Source organism: Falco punctatus (assembly GCF_963210335.1).
Source record: "Falco punctatus genome assembly, chromosome: 4".
NCBI lineage: Eukaryota > Metazoa > Chordata > Aves > Falconiformes > Falconidae > Falco > Falco punctatus.
The window spans coordinates 3721347-3744821 of record NC_137583.1 but is presented as its reverse complement, the minus strand read 5'-3'; the positions used below and the strand labels follow the sequence as shown (position 1 = coordinate 3744821).

General features: G+C 46.0%; 3 protein-coding genes across 10 annotated transcripts in view; 2 read left to right on the top strand and 1 right to left on the bottom strand.

Moving 5' to 3' along the window:
- Positions 1 to 3684, top strand: part of RAF1 (Raf-1 proto-oncogene, serine/threonine kinase) — a 47853-nt gene extending 44169 nt beyond the window's left edge. For all 7 annotated transcript variants that reach the window (XM_080386157.1, XM_080386155.1, XM_080386154.1 and 4 more), the window contains 2 exons: positions 1449 to 1583; positions 2529 to 3684. In XM_080386157.1, the coding sequence (XP_080242283.1) occupies positions 1449 to 1583; positions 2529 to 2669 (276 nt within the window). In that variant the 3' untranslated portion in view covers positions 2670 to 3684. The remainder of the gene's footprint in view (positions 1 to 1448; positions 1584 to 2528) is intronic.
- Positions 3685 to 6435: 2751 nt separating this feature from the next.
- Positions 6436 to 17332, bottom strand: MKRN2 (makorin ring finger protein 2). Of its 2 annotated transcripts, XM_080386180.1 has the most exons (8): positions 17175 to 17332; positions 16755 to 16883; positions 14965 to 15143; positions 13881 to 14185; positions 12170 to 12384; positions 10435 to 10545; positions 8135 to 8279; positions 6436 to 7505 (listed from the first exon to the last, which is right to left on the bottom strand). In XM_080386180.1, the coding sequence occupies exons 1-8, from the start codon at positions 17198 to 17200 to the stop codon at positions 7362 to 7364; spliced, it is 1254 nt and encodes a 417-aa protein (XP_080242306.1). In that variant the 5' UTR covers positions 17201 to 17332; the 3' UTR covers positions 6436 to 7361. The 2 variants fall into 2 exon arrangements, with proteins under 2 accessions (XP_080242306.1, XP_080242307.1); XM_080386181.1 differs by lacking the exons at positions 16755 to 16883; positions 17175 to 17332 and adding an exon at positions 15707 to 16713.
- Positions 17237 to 22033, top strand: MKRN2OS (MKRN2 opposite strand). The gene is made up of 4 exons (XM_080386208.1): positions 17237 to 17579; positions 17698 to 17747; positions 18367 to 18529; positions 21104 to 22033. The coding sequence occupies exons 1-4, from the start codon at positions 17374 to 17376 to the stop codon at positions 21321 to 21323; spliced, it is 639 nt and encodes a 212-aa protein (XP_080242334.1). The 5' UTR covers positions 17237 to 17373; the 3' UTR covers positions 21324 to 22033.
- The last annotated feature ends 1442 nt before the right edge of the window (positions 22034 to 23475 follow it).

Below are 23475 nucleotides of genomic sequence, written 5' to 3'. Positions count from 1 at the left end.
ACTAAGTGAAGACAAAATAGCAGCTGTTGTCAAACCTTCTAGTGTTGAATGTTAGTTTATGTGACTAGGTCTTTACTAAGATGTATTCTTGCCAGTCAGTTAACCAGTAATTACAAAGAAGCACATTAAGGACAGAAACCTCAACTGTTCTCTTTACATGAATGCTTTTTCTGGCTTAGCTTAAAGCTAACTCGTTCTGTAGGGGCATGAACTTAAAACCGTTAAATCTTTTTGATCTCTGTTTTGCTGATCCTCAGTTGTGGTTTGTGTTTGGTTTTGTTGTTTGTGTCTTGTTGTGTGGGTTTTTTTTTTTGTTTGTTTTTTTTTTTTTTTTAAATAAGAGCTTATAATGAGATGTGTGTGTGTATGTGGGACAAACTACTAGATTTTAGCCCCTGTTTAGTTATGTTACATAGTCTGTTTTCCAGGTAGAAGAGGCCAGTTCTGTTTAAGGAAGGTTTTTTTTCTTATTTTTAAGGTCATCTACAAATTGGGATATTAGAATGTTTTAATTCATAATGTTTAAATCATATGCAAGCTTTAATAATCGTTACTGTTGCAAAACATGCAACACATGACTCTAAAGTAAGTTTTCTGGGGAGGGATAGAGTATTTCCTGGAGAACACCACTGAGATCTCCATTTAGCACTGTTATATTGACCCTTTTTTTTTTTTTTTTCTTTTCTGAGATGGCATTAGTTGAAAGAGAAGCAATGGTTGCACCATTACCTGTTCACCCTTCCTTCCTTCCCCCGGATAAAACCCTCAAAGTCCCCTCAGCCACCCAAACCTACCACTGTTTTAGCAGATAATAGTCTTAGCAATACTATATAGGCAACTGTTAAGGTTCCTGGAAGTCTGATGAAAAACCTAAAAGGTGACCATATTAACTTGGACTAAACCAGACAATGTATTTTCCAACACTAACAGCATCTTTTATTGTCTCAAAACAAAACCAACCCTGTTTTCTTTTCTGCTGCATCAGTTATGATGATCTCTTTCAACTTGCTAGCTGTACATCTCCATTTGCAACGCTGTTTTACAGCGATACCTGCAAATACAGTTTCCTGACTGTATTTGAAGTATAGAGAAGCTGTGCCAACCTGGCCGGCTGGTTATCAGGGCTCAGACTGAGGATCAGTTGTCACTGTAGCCTTCACCTGAAGGAAACTGCTGTGTCCTGTTCATGTCACGTAGCATCTGCTGTTTCACTCTGAACGCAGTAGCTCCTTTGCTTGTTGAGCATTACAGACCACCGCATCGCTCTGACCGAATCATGTCCTGCGTGACACACGTGCAGGACCGTTGTTTAGGTTCATTAATTTGGATTCTTCTGGTGTGTGTGCCTTTGGTACTCATGTTTCATCACTTTGGGACACTAAAGCAATCAAGCAGTGAAACAACTTTTACAACTTTGGTTTTTCTGCTACTTGCTTGTTCTTTTTCAGATTATTTTCATGGTTGGCCGAGGGTATGCTTCTCCAGACCTCAGTAAATTGTACAAGAACTGCCCCAAAGCAATGAAGAGGCTTGTAGCAGATTGTTTGAAGAAAGTTAGGGAAGAACGACCTCTGTTTCCACAAGTAAGTATGTTTACTCCATATAAGTATCACAGTATTTTATATATAACCATTGGCACACAAAACATTCTACACAGATTTAAGTTTTGGCTTATATAAAGGGCAGCCTGCTTCCTTATTTTTGTTTCTGTATGTGCATTTTTCATAACCCAGCTCTTAGGCTGTTTGTAATTCCAATTGTACGTAGCTCCTGTGAAGATCATCAAAAAATATTATGCACAGACTGAAGCAGTTAGACTAACACGAGAGCAATTTGCTTTCAACGGCTGGCCCATTTTAGAGATAAGCAACTCCCCCACCCCCCTAAAAATAAAATCTCTCTTCATATTTACACTTTATTTTAGTATAGGTTTGAGGTGAAATGAGAGACTATTCCCCCTTCCCCACAGCTATGAACAAGCGAACAAAATCCACCAGGGATGTAAATTCATGTAGCAATCTTTGGTATTTTTACCAGGGATACTTTACCTTTTCCTGTCACTGTGAGGATGACAAAGGTACTTTCTTATACTCTTTAAATAGGTGGAATTAAATATTAGCAGATTATGTAAAAATAACTTCTTCCTGTTACAATCAAGCGTAACTTGTTGTTTAAAAAGTTCTTAAACGTCGTTTTGTGAACAGACTGTTAGGCAGAAGATGCAATTCATTCCCTGTTACCCTGCTGGAAATTCGCATAGATGCTTGTTAATTGATCATAATGTCTTTTAATTACTGACAAGTACCCTCCCATCCTCTGAAACTCAGCGAGACCCCTCACAGCGATGAGACTGTATGGCAGAGCTGGATTGTTGAAACAGGAGTGTTCCTAGAGTGTGTTTTCAGGGCCCCCACACAGTATACTGTTGCTGTTAAAGATATTCTTAAAGCCATAATAAATGAAGGTTTAAGACTTAAAAGAGCTGCTTGTCTAATAAGCCTTCTTTGAACTTTACCTGTCTTCCTCAGATACTGTCGTCCATTGAGTTGTTGCAACATTCTTTACCCAAAATCAACCGGAGCGCTTCTGAACCATCTCTGCATCGTGCCGCCCACACAGAGGACATAAATTCATGCACGTTAACATCCACGAGACTACCCGTGTTTTAGGACCGTGCTCCCCTTCCCCTGATCTCTCCAGTGATGGGGAAGGAACAGAAGTAACAGAAGTTGTGCTTTTAATGCCTCAGTGTACAGGATCAGTGCCAGCAGGATTATCTGCATCCCAGTTTTAAGAACAAGCTGCTAAGGATTTCTGCAGTTCTGTCCTGCAGGGACACAGCTCCACATCGCCTTTTTCTACAGTTTCTTTTACTGGGACAGTTACCAGACTACAAATCAAGAGATCTATTACTATTTTTTTAATAGATGCACTTGAGCCTTATTTTTCCCATACACAGAAGCGATGGATGTTTCTTTGGCCGTGTTTCTGGATTGATTTGAATCTGTTGATAAATTGGTATTTTTTACAGCGAGGATGGCTTGCCTCGGCATTTGAGGAAAGGTGATGCATCATGGTGCTCGGTGATTGCCCCACACCATACGCCACTTCGGGGTGGGGTGGGGAGTTTTGCCTGAAATGGGTATCCGCAAACAAGGCTGAGGGAAGAGGAAAAAACTTTCTGGAAATCAGCTCCTGCCGAAGAGCTTTCATCAAGCCAATGAAATAAGTTAAAATGCTAATTCAACACAAAATAGTTTTGCAATAGTTTTGCACATAGAAGAAAAACTCTTGCAAAAGAATGGAATCTATTCTGAATTGTACTGCTCAGAGAAGGAAGCTAGCCAGGCTCGCTATGGTCATCCTCAGTAACTTCAGCAGCTTACTTTGGTACTATTGACTTGTTTCTTGCAGCCCAATGAGGTGGTAAGTGCAGAAAGACAGGCTTTTGTGGCTGAGAAAAGGCTAATTAACATTACCCGTATACTTCTGCAAATGAGCGTAGTCTCCATCCCATCTGAAGCTGTCGTCCAAGAGATGCACTATCAAGAGGAAACTGAGCATATACAGTTTTTCTTGCTGATTTGGGTTTTAATTTTGTTTTTATTGCTCCTGAGAAAATGCATTTATTGTAAGCCAAGGTTCCTCTGATTATCTTATTTTAATAAAATAAATTAAATTTTAGGTTTAAGATTCAATGTCATCATTTAATGTAGTAATCCATAGTTCTGACATGTACATCTAGATTTGAAAACCTCAGAAAATGACATTCTGCATAATGTTTTAAAAGTTACTAGGATAAGTAATAGCAGTTCAAGTAAAAACACACTTGATACGACAACCGATAGGTTTCCAATCGCTTCCATTACAAGATCATTTTTATTCTACTGCGATAACCTTTCAGCAGCGTCTACTTGCTAAGCCGACTGGATGGTACATCAGTGTAGGTATTTAAATACACCATTTTTGAGCATCATTGTATTTTCTGTGAACCTGTTGTTTACTTGGCTAGAATTGAGTATTTTGCCTTGGCTGAACTTAACAGATGACAAAAACCAGGTGGTTTAATCTAAGAATTTATTTTTTGGAATAGCATTCTGTTTAAGGATCTTTATTAGGGAAAGAACGGAGGCCAGGTTTCCATTGCTGGAATGGAAGCTTGGGCTTTTGTGTCTTTCCTTGGGCACACGGGTCATTATGGGGCTCCTCTCTGAATACACTGCTGAGGTCCAATGAGTGAAGAGACAAGACAGCTGTAGTCACTCTTGTCTCAATCTAAACAGTTGCTGAAAATTTGTTAGGCAAAATACTTGTGCTGTGAATTCTGACAGCGTACATGGGCAGCTCCTAACTGCCTGTGACGTCCGAACAGCCATTCGGGCTGCTTATTTCCAGCAGGCAAAACACCCATGGAAGGGAAGAGTGGAACTTGTAGTACATAAGCCAGCCACATACTTAAAGAATAATATCTACACCGTCCTCAGAATATCTCATAACGTGGGTGAAATATCAATCCTTAAGTGATAACTGAGCGTGACCATAAAACTTGCTTGCTAAAAAGTAAGTTGAGGGTTGAAGGAAACTGTTCTGTATAGTTCTGTGTGATTTGTAATAATATTCCTGGTATTTTAACTGCAACCCTCTCTAAACATAATTTATCTGTCATTTTACTTCTATTTTAATAAGTTTGGGGGGAGAGAGGGGAAAGGAGGAACGGTAAAGAAAGCGTTTACTTTAGCTGTAATTTCCAAAAAGAAACCGTTAACTCCTGATTTTAAAATGGGTTACGTGTCTCTTGGAAAATAAAAATATTTTTGATGATTAGGCTTATTTTGACCAGCACTTCATGTCAAATTAGATGAAAGCTGCTAAGTGAAGAATTTAAAAGGTCTGAGTTTCAAAGTCTGATTGCTCTTAAGTTATAAAAAAAATAGTCTCTAGGTAGCTATGAAAAACAAGGTATCCTTTTAATTTCAGACTACTGTTAATGTCGTCTCGGGGCAAAGCAAATCAGGAATGTCTCGTTTAAGGTAAAAACGTCCTCTTCATTGACACTTTTTGGTGTATTTTGTTACTGAAAATATTTCTTTCTGCAAAAAGAAATCTGTGCAAGACCTGCTACAAACAAGCTTCCGTGGGGAGGCTCAGGGCAGCCTCAGGTATGCCTGGGCACCTCCTCTTGAACATTCGTCTTGGAGAGTACTCTCTTGGTGATACTTTTATTTTGCTTCACCTCTGTAATCAGTGATGAAGAATTGCACTAAAATGACTTAACAGAGTAAGACCTTCACTGGTGCCTTCATAGGCCAGTTTTAAAAAGAAGCAGACAAGCAAGTGGTTGTAGATACTGCCAGCCTAAGGCCTGGCGCTGCAGTAAGCATCGTTAAACATTAACTTCAGGGGGGACTTGGTTGTGGAGAAGTTACATTTCCTAGGTCAGAAGAGAGAGCAAACCCGCACGCTCAGTTTGAGGGAACTTGGCCAGCAGAGATGGGAGGAGTTTCTCCCTCTTCTGCTGGCACCCTTACAGAAATGAAATGTTTCCCTCCAGAAGGTTTCTCAGCCTCAGTTTTGACCCAGAAATGCAAACCAGCCACTGAAGCAGAACGATAATCCCCCCCGCTAACTGGTGCCATTTATGAATCCAGGTTACGGTTTGTGCTGTTTTGCTTTATGGCAGTGACCAGATCCCAGTTCTACCCCTCAGCGCAGCGCCCCGTGTGCCACGCTGCCCTAAGGGTTTCACACACTCTGCTTCACAACGCCATTTGTCCCCTCAACAATCAAGCCCTCTGAAATGCTCGTCTTTAAGATAAGCAACCTTTCAAGGGCAAGCCCTCTTACCTTTAGCCCTCGGCTGCACTGGCCCTCTTCTTACTTTGGGGCCGTATGCTGAATGTGCTGGAGAAAACTGCCTGTACTCGGGTGTTTCCGTGCTCTATTACGCAGCAGCCGCTCCAGCTGCGTCCTTGCTGAATTTTCAGTTTAACTTGCAAAGTTCATACAAAGGACAAATAGCAGAATTAACTCCTTGTACCGGTTTTCACCATCAAATTGAAACCTGCTTTTGCAATATAAACATGAACTGAATTTTTAACAAAAATAAAATTCAGTAATAATTCCATTAACGCAGAAGAGGTGTGCCTTAAGGCCTGGCGCCTGCTGGGCCTTCCACATTGCTGTCCTTCATCTGGCAAAGGCAAAGGGGTGGGGGGGGGGCAGCGCCGGGGCAGGGCCAGGGCAGGACCCCCCCGTCGGGCAGCCCCCCTACCTGTCACTTCATGGGGAACGTTTGAACTTCTGCTGCGGCTGGGGGTGAGGCTGTTCCAAGACCCCGTTACCGCTTCAGAAGGTGCAGATGGCAGAGCCCAGGTACCTGTCAGCCACACCACGAACTTCAGGAAAGCGGCTGTTAAACTAAGGGGTTATTTTGTAACTGAAATTACCGAGGCTGCACAGTTGCAAACTGTAAGATCACTGCCATAAGGAGATCAGAAAACTTTTAGTTACTGCATTTAATTTTGGCTGTTTCTTTTAACCTGCATCAAGGGTTCCCTTGATTTAAATGGAACAAAAATGTAACTACAACTGTTGCAGTGACTAAAAGTAGCTACTTACTGTCATGACACAGTTTCCAAAATCCAATTCATGCTGCAAGTTTAATTTCACTGTAAGTTGTGACTCCAGTGTTGCTCTGCCTGAACGTGTTAGAGTTCTATTAGCTTTACAACAGGTGTGCTGAGACACTTCCTGCCACTGCACACACTTAGTATTTTAAAACAAGGGTAGGAGCGTAACGGGCAGAGTCCTTGAGAGCCAGGCAGTGTCCCGGCCCCACTACTGAAACAAACTCACTGTAAGAATACAGTAAACTCTATCCTGAACTCTAGGTACTGCTTTGAGGTATGACATATTAGTTTGTAAATCTCCTTTTTAAGGAAGAAAAAGCTACACTGACCACACTTCCCAGTGGGGTTTTGTAGATATACATTTAGTTGATTTGGGAGGGAGGGGGGAGCACCCAAAATAGATTTAGCAACAGTTTTTAACAGCTTCAGCTTTAAATGGTAAGAGAGGAGCTGTATTTACACTACCACTCAGCTCACAAGACAGCTTACGTTAGGCCAAAGAGGGAGGAAACCCTCTCGGGAGTAAGGGATTTTTCCATGCAATCGATTTCATTCTTTAAATATATTTTAGTTTGTTTTTTTTTTTTTTTTGCCATACAAAAAACTATCTGAAAACTTTACCAGGACTGCACAAGTAAACCACAGGGCACATTCATTCGAACGGTGCTGTAGAAAGTGTAAAGCATCGCTAAATAAATAGCTCTAGATAGACGAAAGCACCTTCCGTTCTCTTTACTGAGAAGTAGCAGAATCCTCCTCGGCCCCAGAAAGGTGCATGAAAAGTTCTCCGAGTTCTGTCACTTCGTCGTCTGTGCTGCTCACAGTCCTACTTTCTCTGTCTTCAATAAAGTCCCACAGGCGCACGGAATTGAAGAACTGGAATAGAAGGAAAGCTGGCTGAGCACGAACCAGTACTCGTCACGGTGCAGTCACAACGCCTGCCCGTACCGAGCCTCGCTGCCTCGTTAAGAAATAAGTTGGTGAGAAGCCGAGGTTCGGAAGCTGGGTTTGCGCTAGGGTGTGCTGCCGCTCAGCAGCACGTGCTGGTCAATTCGAAGCGGTGGCCACTCGCTTTGGCGTTGGGTACCATTACGGTGCGGGCAACCTAGCCGGCAGTAACGCGCTGCGGGCACGCGATGAAGGCGCCGCCACAGCCAGTTTTCAAGAAAGCTTTAAACTTTGTAGCTGGTCTTACTGCCAGCGACGTGCAGGCAAGAGAGATCAATTTTTAATGCTGTAGGTGAAAGCTGGATCAGCAGAATTCCTTTGAAGAAAGGTTTGCCATGAGAAGGACTGGCTGAAAAACTAAAACTATTACAATAATTTTTTGCTGTTCAGTAAAAGGTGCCTTCTCCTTCCCTAATAACAAACCTTTCCCTCAAGGAAAGTTGCGGGGGTGCTTCCTTCACTTCTCCAAGACCCTGCATGGCATGAAACGTATTTAAGCAGTGTAAGGTACATTCAAAACATGGTTTTAATTACACTTGACTGGAGTATTCCCTTACCCGCACGGTCCCCTCAGAGCTGAGCTGTTTCCTTGGTTTTTCAGGTTCAGCTCGTGTCCCATCCGGATACGCATGAAGGTAAAGACACTTCCCTCCGAACGGGCAAGTTCCTTTCCCTTGTTCAAAATACTTGCAGGGCTTTTTCCTGATTTAATTAGAAGAGAGAGTTATTGCCTTCAGCCAGGAAAGGAAGTAGATAGAGTTCACTCTCCACAGCTTAACTCGTCCTCGGTCAGTGATGCAAAGTACCGGTGCTGCCAGTACGCCCCGGGTTGGGTCTCCCGTTCCCTACCTGACAGCCCTCAAAACAGACGGAAAGATTACTAGAAGTGAAAAAAGAAGTACATAAAGGAACAGCATTATAAGAAGAAAAAAAATTCAACTACCTTAAGACATGGAAAGTGAAGGATGCTCAAAGAATGTCATCGATCCTACATGTGCATCTTCACCACCATGAAAAAATTTGTTGCTATTTTTCTAGTGGCACAACTCTCCTGTACTTTCCACCACTACCTTTTTACGGAACAGTTCCTCTCGTCATCTCCTCTGGAAGCCCTATGAGCACACTTTGTTAATGTACGTTCCCATCTGCTCTGTTGTTCAACCAAGCTGCTCAAGCTACGCAGCAAGTTTTGGAAAGGTGTTCCTTACAGGGGCAGCGCAGCGGCACTCGGGGCCTGGGGGACTGTTCTGCAGCGAGAAACTGCTGAAGAGGCTGCAAAATGCAACTGGACTCGTAAACTCAATATGCAAATAGTGATGAAACTGGTTCCCAAGACATTGCTACAGTCCATCTAATAGCAATTAAATGGAGAAGGAAATGTCAACGTAACAAAAAGACCCCAAACACCTGAAATCCCCGAAGGAGGCGGTGCATTAAAAGCAGGATGAATTTGTCTTGGTTTGGAGCTCAAGTGGTCTGTGACCTCCAGGTTGTAGGTCTGAAATTTATTTTTGTCCTGCGCTGGCATGTAAATTGAATGGATTTGTGGTGGCGTGACCCCCTGCTCTTCGCTTAGACTCCACTTTAGTAGCATTTTTTCATTCCACGGAATACTAAATCCTCAAGTTAAAGTGACTGCCAAGAGATCTATCCATAGAATTTCTGTACAAAAGATGTTTTCATCTACAACACAAAGCATTAGTCTTAGCTGAGCGCTTACGCAAAACCCCTTTTTCTATTTTCTTCTACAGGACAGGTTGGCAGGGGCCAAACCTGACTTCCAACGCCACCTGGCACTGCGGCTGCAGTCACACAGACGCTCACCTTGCTGACAGCGCGGCCAGCTAAAAACTGCAGAGCTGGGGCTTCCCGACGCAACTTACCACCCTCAATTCAAAGCCCTTACGGATTAAAATAAACCAGCCGCAGGGCATTGAAAACAAACGGTGTCTGATGAGCCTCAGTTAAAAATGACTGGTTTTCCTCCAGTATTTTGCCTGACTATAAGGTAAAACAAGCCCAGATGCTGGATTAAGCGTTTAATGGCGCAGGGCCGCTTTCAGCCATTCTGCTGCGTTGTAGCAGGACTTCAGAGACTTACAACCTTCCTGAGCAGCAACAGCTCTGTAGGATTTCGGCAAGGCCTGGGGTTTTTTTCCGTACTCCGAAGGCCGTGCGTCAAGGGTGGTGCACACCACGGGATGAAGCTGCACAGCCTTCAGGAAAATCGCGACCACTGGCTCGGGGCAGGCACGGCTCTGCTGATGCCTTCAGAAGGGCGAGCGAGGAGGTAAGCACCGCTGCCTTCCTGACCTGCCGGCTGCGCAGCCCCGACACATTCCAGGCAAGCGCAGCTCTGCAAAGCTGCCGGAACCCTGCCCCTCAGCAGCCCTCTCCCAGTGCCCCCAGCACCAGGCACGTCCTCGCTGCGTCAGCAAAAGGCATGCGCTCAGGCAGTGGCTTCCATTTCCAGCAGACATTACAAAAACCCCGTGGAATTTTTATCCCGTATTTCAAGAGCACGACATCTCCCTTCCCTACTTGTTTTCCTCAGTAAGCGACAACCTTCCAGGCAACTACGTCCAAGGGATCGACAAGCCAATTTTGGCAAGTGAACTGAAACAGCTTCGGCGTTTCAGAGCACAGTGAGCACAGAGAGTTTCTGATCTAGAGTTACATGACAGACCCTTTCGTGGCAGTCACAAAGTTAAATAAATGCGTTAACAGAGATTAAAAGTTTTCTGTAGATTGGTTTGTAATTAAGAAAGCTTCAAAATTCAGGCACTTAAGACTAAGTCTTAGCGCATCTATCTTAAGGATGACGTAAACAGTGTTTGTAGTTGGTTACCAAACTTACCCCACTCCCTGCTTAAATGCTTCGATCAGCTCGTTCTTCTTCTCCTGGTCTTCCACCCAGTACGCACTGGGAATGACAAACTCGGATATCACACGGCATTCCGGGCAGGACCTTAACGGAGCAAAACCAAACAGCAACGCTCCGTTACTTTCCAAGAGTGACACTCCTCAGTAAATCTGCAGTCTCCCAAGGGAAAGGGAGATGGTTTGTCACACTGAAGCAGCAGACGCCTTTTCACACGTCAGCACGGCACACACGTGTGTGCTTGTTATTAGTTTTGATCAAAATAACCCACTCAGTGCAGCCAGGGCCCACGCTACCTTGTGTTTGCTTCTAGACTTGACCAAAAGGAATGGGTGTCTCCTCTGTATGCAGAACTAAACTGCATTTGCTAATCCAAATACAGAGAAATAAACCGTAATGACTATGGGAGTACCGCGGCTCCCACGCAGCAGAAAGCCAAACCAGCTGAGAAGGGACAGAGGAAGGTCCCCGAGCCTTTGAGATGTGATCTGACTGCTACCAGCAGCGATGAGCTGTGCGCTTCATGGTTTTACACGATGGATTTCTACGCAAGGAACTACAAGAACCAAATATGCAACTTCAGTCCCTCAGCAAGCCCAGGAAAGGCTTTGTTACCACGGTCCCACAAGTCCCACAGAACACCCCGTCTCCCAGCAGGCAGCGCTTCCATGACGAAGCCAAGTCCCTCCTTTAGGTTAACTTTGCAAGGACCAGTATGTTCACCATTATGGAGAAGTGTAAAAAAACATGTTTGAAGAACTTGTAGCAGTACTTAACCCATACCCAAAGCAGAGTCCAGGGCACTGTTTCTTAAAAAAAAAAAAAAACAAACAAAAAACCACCCCAAAAACAAAACCCCCACAAAAAAACACAACACAAAACCACCAACAACTCCCTCCCAGTCCCTACTGCGGGCAACAGCACCTGGCCAACAAAAGCTTGACTCCAGCACAGGTTATGTCCTAATGAGCTAACGTTCACTTCAGTGACATCTATGATGAAAGTTGTCCAGAACAACCTATTTTGGCAGAATACTGAAAATATTTCCCACCTTTTCCTCGGTGTGCTTGTAACTTGAGAGAGTTTTCAAAGAGATGCTCAAAAAAAGGAAATTGCCCTAATTGGACGTTTTTCGTTCTCTCATCTGAGAATGTTTGGGATACATTATTTATAGAGCTAGACGATGAAGGTGTTTACTCAGATACAGATAAATGTGTGATTAGTGGGACATCTAGCTTAAGTAAGCTGTAATTTAGAGAAACATCCAGTAACTGAGCACATACATGGCAAAAATAAGGAGGGAGGGGTTTTGCACACAGGGTACGGCGAAGGGCGCTGGTTAACCAGGTCTCAGCAGTTCCAGAGCCCACGTGTGCACACGCTGCCCCACCGTCAACGCAGCGAGAGAGGGCTAAGCCACCAAGGGCCCATACAGGACCACAGCACGTAAGTACACGGTTACCAAAGGTTACCCAATGCATCCTAGTGGTCTTGAAGGTAGTTCTCGTGGCCACATAACAAGATCCTGGAATTTGCCAGCACCTGGGACCAGGATTTTCTGACCTCAGGTCTTACTAATTGCTATGTTAATATTTACAGCTACAGAATCCCTTACCACCGGGTTTGTTTCTGTATCGAGTCAAAGCACCCCAGCGAGGCTATCTCACCGACACAGGCCCCAGAGAAGAGGCTCTGGTTAACATCAACTTACTTTATGATTTGATTCTCGAACTGCTTGGCACACCTCCACTGCCGGATGCAAGACAAGCAGTACGTGTGATTGCAGTTGGAAAGGATCCCAAACCTCCGCTCAGAGGCTGACGGTTTCTCGTACACCACTTCCATGCAGATACTGCACACTTTGTTCTGGCTTGCCTGAAAGGCAAAGGCCTTCTCCATGTCATGCTCAAAGGTCGCCATGCACATCTGTCACAGGAGAGACATCACCGGTTACTGCAGCCCACGTAGCAGCCCGCTCCTTGTAAAACAACTGTCTATGGAAAGAATCTATTAGAGGAAAACCCAAGTACACTCATTAAGAGCATCACTCCTACCTTCATCATCATAATTTAAGAACACTAAGTTCAATCACGTATTCAAGCCCTTCCGGTGTTCTCTGCAGCTTCAGGGTATCAGGAGTAAGGGCGCACAAGCACTTCCCTGTACCTCTTTCTGTATCTCTGTCATGGAACAGGTATTGCACAAGGAGATGTGTCAAATACCCCCACAAACCATCTAATTCAGGACCCGGAATGGGGGCCACACTCAAAATGTTACTCTGCTTATCATTAAGGCCACACTCACTCACCAGATACCCCAGCTAAGGGATAAGCCTCTTATCCAGGCTTCCCTACATCACTTCTGCTCACAGTATCCCAGCAGCGACAGTCAATAACCAATTTACACTCTCACAGCACTACAAGGTGAGCTGGTGGTTACACCTGCATAGTTTTACTTGTCAAAGGTCCCCGGACTTGACAATTAAAATAAATTTCAGAATAACAATAATAATAATAACAACAATAATAATTAAAAAATAAAAAGGACACACAATAATTCCGCATCAGAAGCAGCATTTCGACTAGCACACCTTCTCACCCAGCACACATCTCTGCTGCCGGAGCCGAGCACCCAACGGCCGCGGTGACAGACACCCTGCCAGGTACCAACGAGCTCTCAGCAGAGGGGAGAGCTCCTACAGCAGCACCTGTTGCAAGTATACACTGACTGCCCAGAACCTGAGGTTTTTAACCCCTTGGATTTTACTTCAGACTCTGAAGGGACTTGTGATTCAGTAACTGCTAATGCTGCTGGTCTTTCTCCTCCTCAGCCCTGAGGACTGGTAGCCGGGCAGGGAAAAGAGCAGCCCCTTAAGCCCATCTTCACCCAACCAATTCCTCATCGAGTCCCTCCAGCCACCCCACTTCAAGTCCAGCTCCAAACCCTCTGTACTCTGCTCCGTCTGACTCTACGTGACACTGCCCTCAAATCAGCCACCACCAAGAAGGAACATCTGAAGAGGTGACTCAGCAGACTGACAAGGCTCTCACAAGCCTGCAGCAGCCCACAGTTTCTCTCCTCCACTGTACATAACGTACCACCGAGATGTCGTGTAAGTTACAAAAGACATTTTCCCAGCACTTTAGGGTGGTCTGGGAGAAGGCTGCAGGCAAGTTTCTGATAAGGATGAAACGGGAAAAAAAGAGGTTGCTGTAAAAGGCGCTCTGCATCACTGTTACCAATTAAGCCCCAGATGCCTGAACAGACCTCTTAGGATAATTTTATAGCTAGAAAACCAGCAAAACAAAAGCTCTTTGGAACAACAGGCTCTTCTACAAAACACATCCTTAGATTTTAGCACAAACAAACCAAATCCTGCACCGAGCCAAGCGAATCTCACACCGATTTCATGTTAATATTACCATCTCGTGAGCCTTCCTCTGTTCTTGGTCGAAAGGGTGAAGTACTTGCAATCCACAGATCTCACACACGTCTCCGTGGAGGTAAAGGCAGCGATCTCCGAAGTGGCACGCTCCCGCTGCAGCATAAGGACACAGCTGCTCTCCATCCGCACAGGAGCTTCCAGCTACCGGGTCTTCCAATCCGCTGCAAATAGCTTCCAAATACGAATGGGGCTTCATTTCCGGATTATCGTTTTGGTCACTGCAACACACCACATCGCCTGCGGTGCTGGGTTTCTGCTTTTCTTCATTCAGGCCACACAGATCTTAGAAAACAAGGAGACGGAATGAACCACACAAGACACTGCACAAAACCCACTCAAGAAGCTCCATAGACCTTCTTTCCAATGATGGCCAGTTATTGGTTTGGGACTTTTTTAAAGTTTCCTCTAAGCCTCTTTTGCTCGCAAACCACAAGGCTTGTCACAAATTACCAAGCAAAAAGTTCCATTTAAAAATTTCTTGAGCTGTTTTCCATTTACAAATAGGCTAAAAAGTCCTCTGGTACACAGGAGGGCAACTGGCCCGTGCAATGTGACTGCGAGAACAGGTGGGGACAGCTTGCAGGTGGCAGCGGGGCTCGGCTCCTCTGCCCTGCCCGTCAGGCGTGGACGGGTGTCTCCATCCTGTGTTCCTAAGGGCTGGCACAATCCGTGCCGGGCAGCCTGGCAGAAAGCAACCAGGTTTCTTAGCATTTTAAACGCCCTCAGGCTGAGAGCGACACGTACCAAAAAAGATCTGAGGGGCAGAGATATTTTAACCAAAAAACCCTAAATCAAAATAATAAAGAAAAACAAAACCACCCCCAAAAATCCCCCAAACCAAACCCCATCTCTTGGGGAACACCAGGCTAAAAGCCGGTCGGCTGGACACGGCCATTACCAGGTACTGACAGGCCCAAGCCTCTCGAGGAACGAGGCCTCATCGGGAGAAAGTCTGACCGCACCTCTCCAGCTGTCCAGGAAACTCAAGCAATAAAAGGAGAAAAACTACCTAACTCCTGTCAAGCATCAAGGAGGACGAGCACAGCACCGCTCCCACTCACTTCTGTCCCTGAGCACCAGCGTTTTCTTCTCCCGCCTGCCAGCCTCGTGCGGTTTGCTCCTGATGCCCGGCGCGCCGTGCTCGGCAGGATGGCGAGGGTTGTGCAGTGCTGCCGACGGGAGGGGAGGCAGCGCCGGGGCCGCTGCACCCCCCGACGCAGGAAGTCGGGTGTGATCATACCTGCGAAAGGAAAAAAAGATGGAACAAGTGTTACAGAGGCTAAACTTGGCACAGTGGCAGGACACCGCCCTGATGAATACTTAAACAAACCAAAACTGAATAGCTACTTTTTTTTTAAAGGATTGTTCTGACAAGTTGACTGAACTTGCTCAGTCTCTTTCAAAGCCAGACCTAAAGGCTTCTCAGTCTCAAAAAATGGATGCCTCTGAAAGCACACCTGTGTTTTCTTCTCCAGAGACACACAGCATAGCTGAAAGAACATTAGTCATGCACACATTAAATTAGATCCTCGTCACCCCCTCACACAAACAGGTTCGCTGGCATTTCTCAAAGAAGCAACATCAAAACGCTGTGCAGGAAGGAGTGACATTTTGTGAGCTTCGCTTCCCCCTGCAAGCAGCAACACTTAGACTTTATGCTCCCACACCCCAGAAGATGCAGTATTTGCAAACAGGATAGGAAAGGACTCGAAACATCCAGCAAAGCCATGGAACATATTCCAGCAGCAGAGGAGAAGCGATCAGTGCGGCAAAGAGGCTGCTCCAGTAAAGCCATGGACATACCCAAAGATAGAGCATTTCTGACGGGAACGAAAACATTCTCTGTCTCGGTTTCTGGTCCTGTACTCAGGACCTGCACGTGCCCAGGGACCTGCCATACACATAAACCGCTTGCGTGCATCGAGTGCCTCCAGCTCCAGCAAAACTGCTGGAGTAAAACAGCAACAGGCGCTGCAGCCACCTTTAGGGTCCAGTCAGGATATGACGTGGGCCCCGTCAGTGACACGGCTGCCAACACCACCCGCTACTGATCCAGGGCGAGCAGCTAATGGGAGCTACGGAAAACACTAACGTTCCATCGCCTGAGCCAAGCTTGGTACCACGGGCTAAGGGAGGGAAAGGAAATACAACCAAGCCATCGCAATCACTGCCACGCTGCTGTCAGGAGAAGGCACAAACAGGTCTCCCAGCTGTGACCAGAATTCCTGCACAAAGGAGCTGCCCCTGTGGCACGTCCCGGATGGAACGGAACATGAAGTAACACACGGTATTTACTGCAGCGTTTCTCCAGCAGTTTTACCCATCAGTCTTCAGGGCAAGGCATGATACTGTTCAGCTTTCCCACCAAACCCAGGGGAGCGACCGAGACAGAACTGAAAGTCCTTGAAACTGTGCAGCAGGTTCTGCACGAAGGAGGCTACAAGGTCCCTCGGGAGGGCCGAGCGGGTGCTGCCTGCATCCAGCCCCTCCGGTAACAGGGAGCGCAAACCATGCTGCCCAACGCTACTTCCCATGAAGTTGCAGGCTCCGTTTTTGCATTTAATAGGTCTTACTACAGTAAGAATGGGATAAAAAACATACACGAAACCTATGGTTTAATCACTACAGAGTAAAATAACTGCTGAAGACAACCAAAATTGAGCAGAACTATAACACCGGACCCATAAGCTGGTTTCGGTGCTGGGAGAAAAAGCCCATATTTAATATCTTATTTCGTTCCCTTTACCGTCTTATCTTGAGCTCAGATTCCCTGGGGTTTAAAGCAGCCTGCATGTGATTGCGATGCCCGGCTCTTCCGAACCGGCTGTTCCACAAAGCACCCGGCGTTTACCTGCACCGCGCCCCGTAGGCACACTGTCCCTTCTGGTAGTACTTGCAGATGGTGGACGATCTGCTCGTCGATAAATCGTGCGAGAACAGGCACTTGCTGCCCTCCCGACACACGCCCTGGAGGTAGTACCTGGGGGAAGCAGCAACGGTCAGAGGTCCGTGCGGAGCCGGGGGGGGGGAATGGGCCCTGCCCGCTCCGCCGCCGCCCGGCCCGGGCTGCCCCAGCGCAGGAGAGGGCGCTGCCGCCGCCGGGGCCTACACGGGGGCCCAGCCTGGGAGGCCTCCACCGCCTTGTCCTCGCAGGCCGCAGGCAGGCCCCGGCCAGGCGCCGAGCAGCCGCGGGCAGGCCCCAGGCAGGCCCCGGCCAGGCCCCAGGCAGGCCGCAGGCAGCTCGGCGGGGCCGGGCGGCGGCAGCGCTCACCTGCAGGTCACCTGCTTCGTGCTCATCCTGGCCCGGCTCCGGGCCGCGCCGCCCCGCCTGCCCGGTTCCGCTCCGCCGCGGGCCGGGGGCGGGGCCCGCCCGGGCACTGTTCAGCGCCGCGCCACAGAGCGCGCCGGGGCGGGCTAGAGCGCCGCGCAGGCGGACCACGGAGAGGCGGGCGGCGGAGCGGCGCGGCGCCATGGCGGAGGCCGCCATCCTGCGGGTGCGGCACTGCCGGGCCGACATCTTCTGCCGCCGGGCGCCGCCGCGCTGCCCCGCCTGCGGCCGCCCCCTGCGCGGCGCCGGGCTGCCCGCCGCCCCCGTCCGCCTGCCCAGCCCCTTCCGCCAGGGCCACCGCCAGCGCTGCGCCTTCCTCCTGCGGCCCGCCGCCGGCACCTTCCTCGGGTAGGGCCCGCGGGCCGCCCCCCGGGCTGCGCGCTGCTGGGCCGGCACCCGGCGCCCGCCGTGCCTGCAGCGGGGGTGCCCGCCGGGCCCGCCGCCGACGCCGCTGCCTTTCTTCCAGGGGGTACGACGGGCGGGCGGACCTGCACGTCGGGGTGACCAGCACTCACGGTACGGAGCGCCTGCAGGCCCCGCGGCTCGGCCCGGTCCCGCCGCCCGGCTGCGCTGCCCGGCCCGGGAGCCCGCGGGAGCAGCGGGACCGGCCCCGCCGCCGCCAGCTGAGGCCGGAGCGGAGCCGCCGGGTGCCTTGTGCTCCCCGCGCAGGGAAGTAAAAAGCTTTACAGATATGCAGGAAATCTTGATTTACGTTTTTTGCTAATTCTAAAACTCCCCCTAATTAAACAAAATTTTAAAAAGCGTCCTAAAAAAACCCCCAAAAACATACCAGGCTCTCCTAGAGTAAGCCCACCCTGCAAAAATCACACTTTATGTGTTCGTTTACTGTGAGGCTGGTCTAACTGGGGTGTGTGTGTGTGTTAGAAAAGCTGCCTGGTTGTCCTTGCTTTCATTATCAAAAGCCACCCGAACTTGCCCTGCGGAAGCAGAGCAGGTGTTTGATAAAGGACCGCATTTTTCTACCTGTAGCCACTGAAAGGAAGTGACTACAGCCAGCCTAAGAAATGCCAGTATGGAAAACTAGTAGCAGCTTTCATTACTTAAAACACAGCCCCCCCCTCCCCATGGATCTGATTCTCCAGCGGCACCTGACAATCTGCTGCTCTATTTTCAGGCGTGGTGTACAATTACGACGCTGAGGGCATTCACAGAGCTGAAACTGGATGGGAACAGTGCATTAGCATCCCACTGGTACAGCCAGACATGTTTGGGCTTCTTCAGCAGTGGGATAAGCTCCTAGAGGAATTTTCTGTGGGAGAGACCTGGCTTCCTCACAGGTAGGTGGTTTGAAAGCTGGATGCAATAGAGTTTTTAGTCTAGGATGATAAATCAGGCTGTTCTGTTTTGGACCCCGAGAGCGGTTCATTCAGAGCCTTGCTCCTTCAGAACACACGTGCCTAACAATCCAGCGGGAGCAACGCCGTCAGGCTGTCAGGAAACCTACTGGCCCTGCTAAACAGAGAGAGTATTTTTAAGCTGTCAGCAATGAACTCATCTGCTAGAATGTAAAAGCTCTAAAATAAAGAGATCGTTCTAGGGAAGTTTTCTTCAGCAACAGAAGAATTTAGCGTGAAAAGACAACAGTTCAGTGAAACACGGAGTGCTGCTGTGTAGAAAAGTCCAGGCATGATTCTGTCATTATTTCTTCAAGGTTTCAGCAGTTTTAGGTGCATTTGCATTTAAAAGCTGACTACATTGATGGGATTCTTGCCCAGACCTTGCATCCAGTTGGCTTCTTTGTTGTTAGTGATCAGAAATGGGAAACATGGTCAGGCTCATTTCCAGCTGATCCGTAACACTGCTTTGGACAGTTCAATACAGAAAGGCTTCCACATATTTTGCACTAAACCAGTATGTTCCAGCAAGAATGTTCAGTTGTTTGTAGCTTTCCTTGAAGTTAGTGCCCGTCGACAGTGTTACAAGTTACGAAGCCCAGCTAAACCGTGCACTGCCACATCACCAAGCGGGCTGGTGACAAAGCAGCCTGCTCCCCCAAAAACAGCCAGTGCCCGAGCTGTCCCTCTGTAACTGCCCAACGACAGCCCGTCTGAGCGCAGGTCCATGAAGGATTTAAGGTAATGAATGCAGATGTCATATAAGAGGAAAAAAAACAACCATCAAACCAAAAGCGTTTTTCAGCAGTTCTTTATGTGCTGCTTGATAAAATTTCAGAAATAATTTATTATCGCCCTGACACCAGGAGATGAAAGAATTTGACCTAGAATAGAGTTTTTAAATGTTTATGGAACTCATAAAGCTAACAGGATTTGTGTCTGTGGACTGAGCCCTGAGCTGGTAAACCCAACACTGTTTTGTTTCCAGATGTTTTGTAGTGCACAACAATGGTGGCCACTCCTGAAGTTACTCAATTATTTTTCATTAACAGTTATTTTGGTAAAGCACGTACACTGTGGCAAATTGCTTGCTTACTAAGTGGGAGCTCATAGGTCACTCCAGTTACCGTTAACAAACCAGAAGAGCTTTGAAGAAAACAGCTGTCCTGACCTGGGCTCAGGGTTGCTTTTCATACCCACAGTCCTCAGACCTTGCACAGACACCTTGTAAATTCCCAGGGGTGACAGGCAAGCCTCACAGAAGATTCCCTGTGGCAACAGAGACCACTGAGCCACCAACAGTACAAGGCAAGGAATGAGTCACAGGGCTAGGAAGAACAAGGGAAAAATGACACAGGCTGAGGCAATTAGGGAAGAAGCTTGAGGATTAGGCAGCTCTGTATTAAAGACAGTTATACAGTGTCACGACAGAGGGAAGACACAGTCACTCAATATGAGTGAGCAGCAGACTTCGTTTATTGTGCCTTACAGTCACCTTTTATGCCTTGTTATAATTAGCTCATACATATTACAAAAGTTAAGCTCATTATTGGTTAGTTGCCTAAATACCAAGTCCGCCCCTAGTTTCTCTTCTGTAGTTTTCTGTTCCCACCTGCAACATTCTTTTCCCACCGAAATCTTCCTGTTATTGTGTAACAAGAACAGCCAAAGACAGTGTATTTTGCTTTACTTCAGATAAGCTGAGAGCGATGTGCATTTTTGTCCAGCCAGCTGGACTATGTCTATGTGACCCTTTTCAGCTAGCCAGTTATCCACAATACAGGAGCAGTGGAAAAAACTGCACTATGTGAGTGAGGGAATGGAATAAATTACTGAAGTTGTTAGTGGCCAACATGAAACATTTGGGAGAACCCAAGAAACAGTCTGACCGTGAACAGGTAAAGGCCACATGCTCATAGGGTAGGGTAGCAGGGGAAAAAAGATAAAAAGGAAAAGGGCACAAACATATTAAATGGCTGCTACTCCTACTGGGTATTTCTGTCCTTGCACAATGGCACAAATTGTTGCCAATGGGAGTTTGACTAGCACACTCTATAGCAACTGTATCAACATACTAGGGACAGAAATCACTCGATTTGAAGTAACCTTCCAAGTTCATGCCACACGGGGGGAAGCCCACATAGTGGCACAATTAACATTACTGCTGCAGGAAGAAGTTTTCAAGATAACAGAGTAACAATACATCAAGAGCACAGGTTAACAAGGTAAAAGCCAAGTAAGTATAAAAAAATAAGAACTCATTATTGTAAGATCTGTAGCCCTCTTGCTTTTTTCTTTTTTTTTTTTTTTTTTTGTTTTATGCTCACAGTTTCTAGTACTCCTGGCTGGAAAGTGCAACTTGCAATACATAGAACGTGTTTAAGCACCAGCATTAAAGGAAAGCAGCAGTAGTTCTTGGAGAGCACGTGCTTCCTCATTTCGCTCAGTAAAATACTCCTCCATGCACAGTACTTAATGGATTAGTGCTAGCTCTTACTACCAGTGTATTTTTCCTAGGTATGAAGAACACAACCACAACTGCTACACATACGCACTGGCATTCATTAACAGCATACTGACTGCACAAGGAAAACGGCAAATGAGTAAAAGTGAATTTACAGAGAAATTTGTGATCCCACAGACAAAGAAAGCTGCTAAATACATAACTCTGCATCAGGAGCTAACAGCTAATGATTTCTACATTGTACCCCTTCCTGATCAAGAAAAGCAGCGCTGAAAATAACAAGCTGCTATATTAAACATCTACAACAGGCAATAGGAAGTCTTAAGACTCCAGATCTCAGGGTTTAAGATGCACAATCTACTTAATGTATTCAAAAAGCACAATTAACTTTACATGTTAAGCTGCACATCATGGAGGAATCAGGAAACTGAATTTGTGCATTAGAATGAAATTACATACAGTGTACACACCATAGAAAATTTGTTTCTCAGTACTATTCGTACGGAAAAACGTTTTCCTATTTATATTCACTCTATGTTCTGTTCTGCCAAGACCAGGAATCGTAACTGCAATGTAATTAAGGGTTTTAACAAGTGAACTGTGGTAACTTAAGCTGTAACGCACCAAAATGTTTTTTTTCTTGTAACATTTGTTTACTGATGAGTGAAAAAAAAGGGGCGGGGGGGAAATTTGTGCTTGCATGCTGCTGAAATCCAAAGTCTGACTTAACGCACATTCACTACATGTAAAGTTATTTTCTTTAATTACTAATAAATATAACAATAAATCAATCCAGCCTCTGTCAGATGTATTTATTTTCCAGTTGTTCTTTACATTTTGCACATTTGTTCCTCAATCCAAGACAGGTGCTTAACGTTAAAATATAATAATTTAGTGTCTCTGTTAGTATCCGTAATAAGGAATGGACTCCTCAGGATTCCTCTCAGAGTTAAAACTTTACAACTTAACAAAAAGAAATTTAAGTTAAAAAAAATTAAAGAGATCCTCCAACAGCACTTTTACCTGTTATACATTACATGGAAGTGTATGCTGAAGTCAGAATTGTGCAGTCCATAATTTTGTGCAATTTCACTTTACTTTTGGTTCTGGTTTAAGAAAATAATTTCAGCTTTTTTTTTTTTCCTTCTGCTAATTTCTGCAAAGAAAGCTGGTTTTAGTCTAGATTCAGGTCCTGTTTTCTCAAAGATGGAGATGTAATCATGAACGATTGGGGTTTTGTCCACATCCAGTTTATACTTTTGTAGACACAAACCGCACTGACCCTGCCCACCCAATACTCTTTTTAAGTGCCAACACACTTCACATACTTCCCCCCCTTCATGTTCTTCCACTTCTTGCTAAATTTTAAGTTATAGATCCTTGAAAAGCATATTAAAAAAACACAACACAATAGAGATCAGCTTGAAACGCGCAATTCTGCTGCTAAGAGACCTCCCATCCACCCACTCCTAGTGCAAGTCAGAATTCTTTGACTAGGATTTAGCTTACAAAGTAACTGTGCTATGCTACTTCTGAGCAAATCAGAGCCCATACCTCATTTAAATATTGTATTTAAAATGGTAAAATATAAACACAATGGCAAGTATCAGTGCCATGGTACCACTATCTAATGTAAGTTATTTGCTACAACACTGCTGATCTGCAGGTAGAAATAAAAACACCTTGCCACGTACAGTCAATGCATACATACCTGTCCAGCTTAAAGAAGCTGTTACGCAATTAACTTTTTCATTTTACATCTTTCTAGCACAAGTTCTATTAAATGAAAGCAAAGACAAGAAGATCTTCCACTTTGCCTACAGTTTCCTGCATTCAGGACATGGCTTTACAATCTAAACTGCCTAAGTAAACAAGAGTGTGGTTTTGCATTTGGTGGGAACAGTCCAAGTTGACAGAATTTTTACCAGCTCTGGAAAATCTGTGACCAGGAGGCAAACTCCCTTTTGTAGTGAATGACAACAGCAGAAAGAAAATCCAAAACTCTGTTGTTGTCACCGGCTATAACATCTCCTTACTGTTGTAGCAAAGGTGTTCTCTTGCAACATAGGGGAGGGGGGGAATAAATATCTTAACAGCGTAGTGAAACAAGGAAGCCTATTGTTCAAACACTAAGATGGAATTCAAATGCCTGAATCTAAAGCAGCAACACTTAAAATGCAGGGTAGTTGATACTTAAACCTCCTGGCTCTACTTGAAAGACAGCTGAATACCTGCTGGGTTGGTTGGTTGGTTTTCCGAATGTGGCTTAGCAATAGTAAACATCATGTTTGGGAGCCTGCAGTCTAGGTGATTAAACCTTACGGAAAAGTTAGAAAATAGCAGGCACCTAGTGTGGCAGGGCAGAACGGCTCAGCACTGCCCTGTACCTCACTATACAAACGCCGTGGTGCCTCCCAGTCTGTTC

Bases quoted from the DNA above. Each gene is read 5' to 3' on its own strand.
- MKRN2 (XM_080386180.1), bottom strand. From the start codon at position 17,200: ATGAGCACGAAGCAGGTGACCTGCAG. The intron at 10,546-12,169 runs GTAAGTTGATGT...TGCTCCGTTAAG, and splicing joins TTCGAGAATCAAATCATAAA to GTCCTGCCCGGAATGCCGTG. The intron at 8,280-10,434 runs GTAAGTTTGGTA...TAATTAAATCAG, and splicing joins GCATTTAAGCAGGGAGTGGG to GAAAAAGCCCTGCAAGTATT.
- MKRN2OS (XM_080386208.1), top strand. From the start codon at position 17,374: ATGGCGGAGGCCGCCATCCTGCGGGTGCGGCACTGCCGGGCCGACATC. The intron at 17,580-17,697 runs GTAGGGCCCGCG...CCTTTCTTCCAG, and splicing joins GCCGCCGGCACCTTCCTCGG to GGGGTACGACGGGCGGGCGG. The intron at 18,530-21,103 runs GTAGGTGGTTTG...TATTTTTCCTAG, and splicing joins GAGACCTGGCTTCCTCACAG to GTATGAAGAACACAACCACA.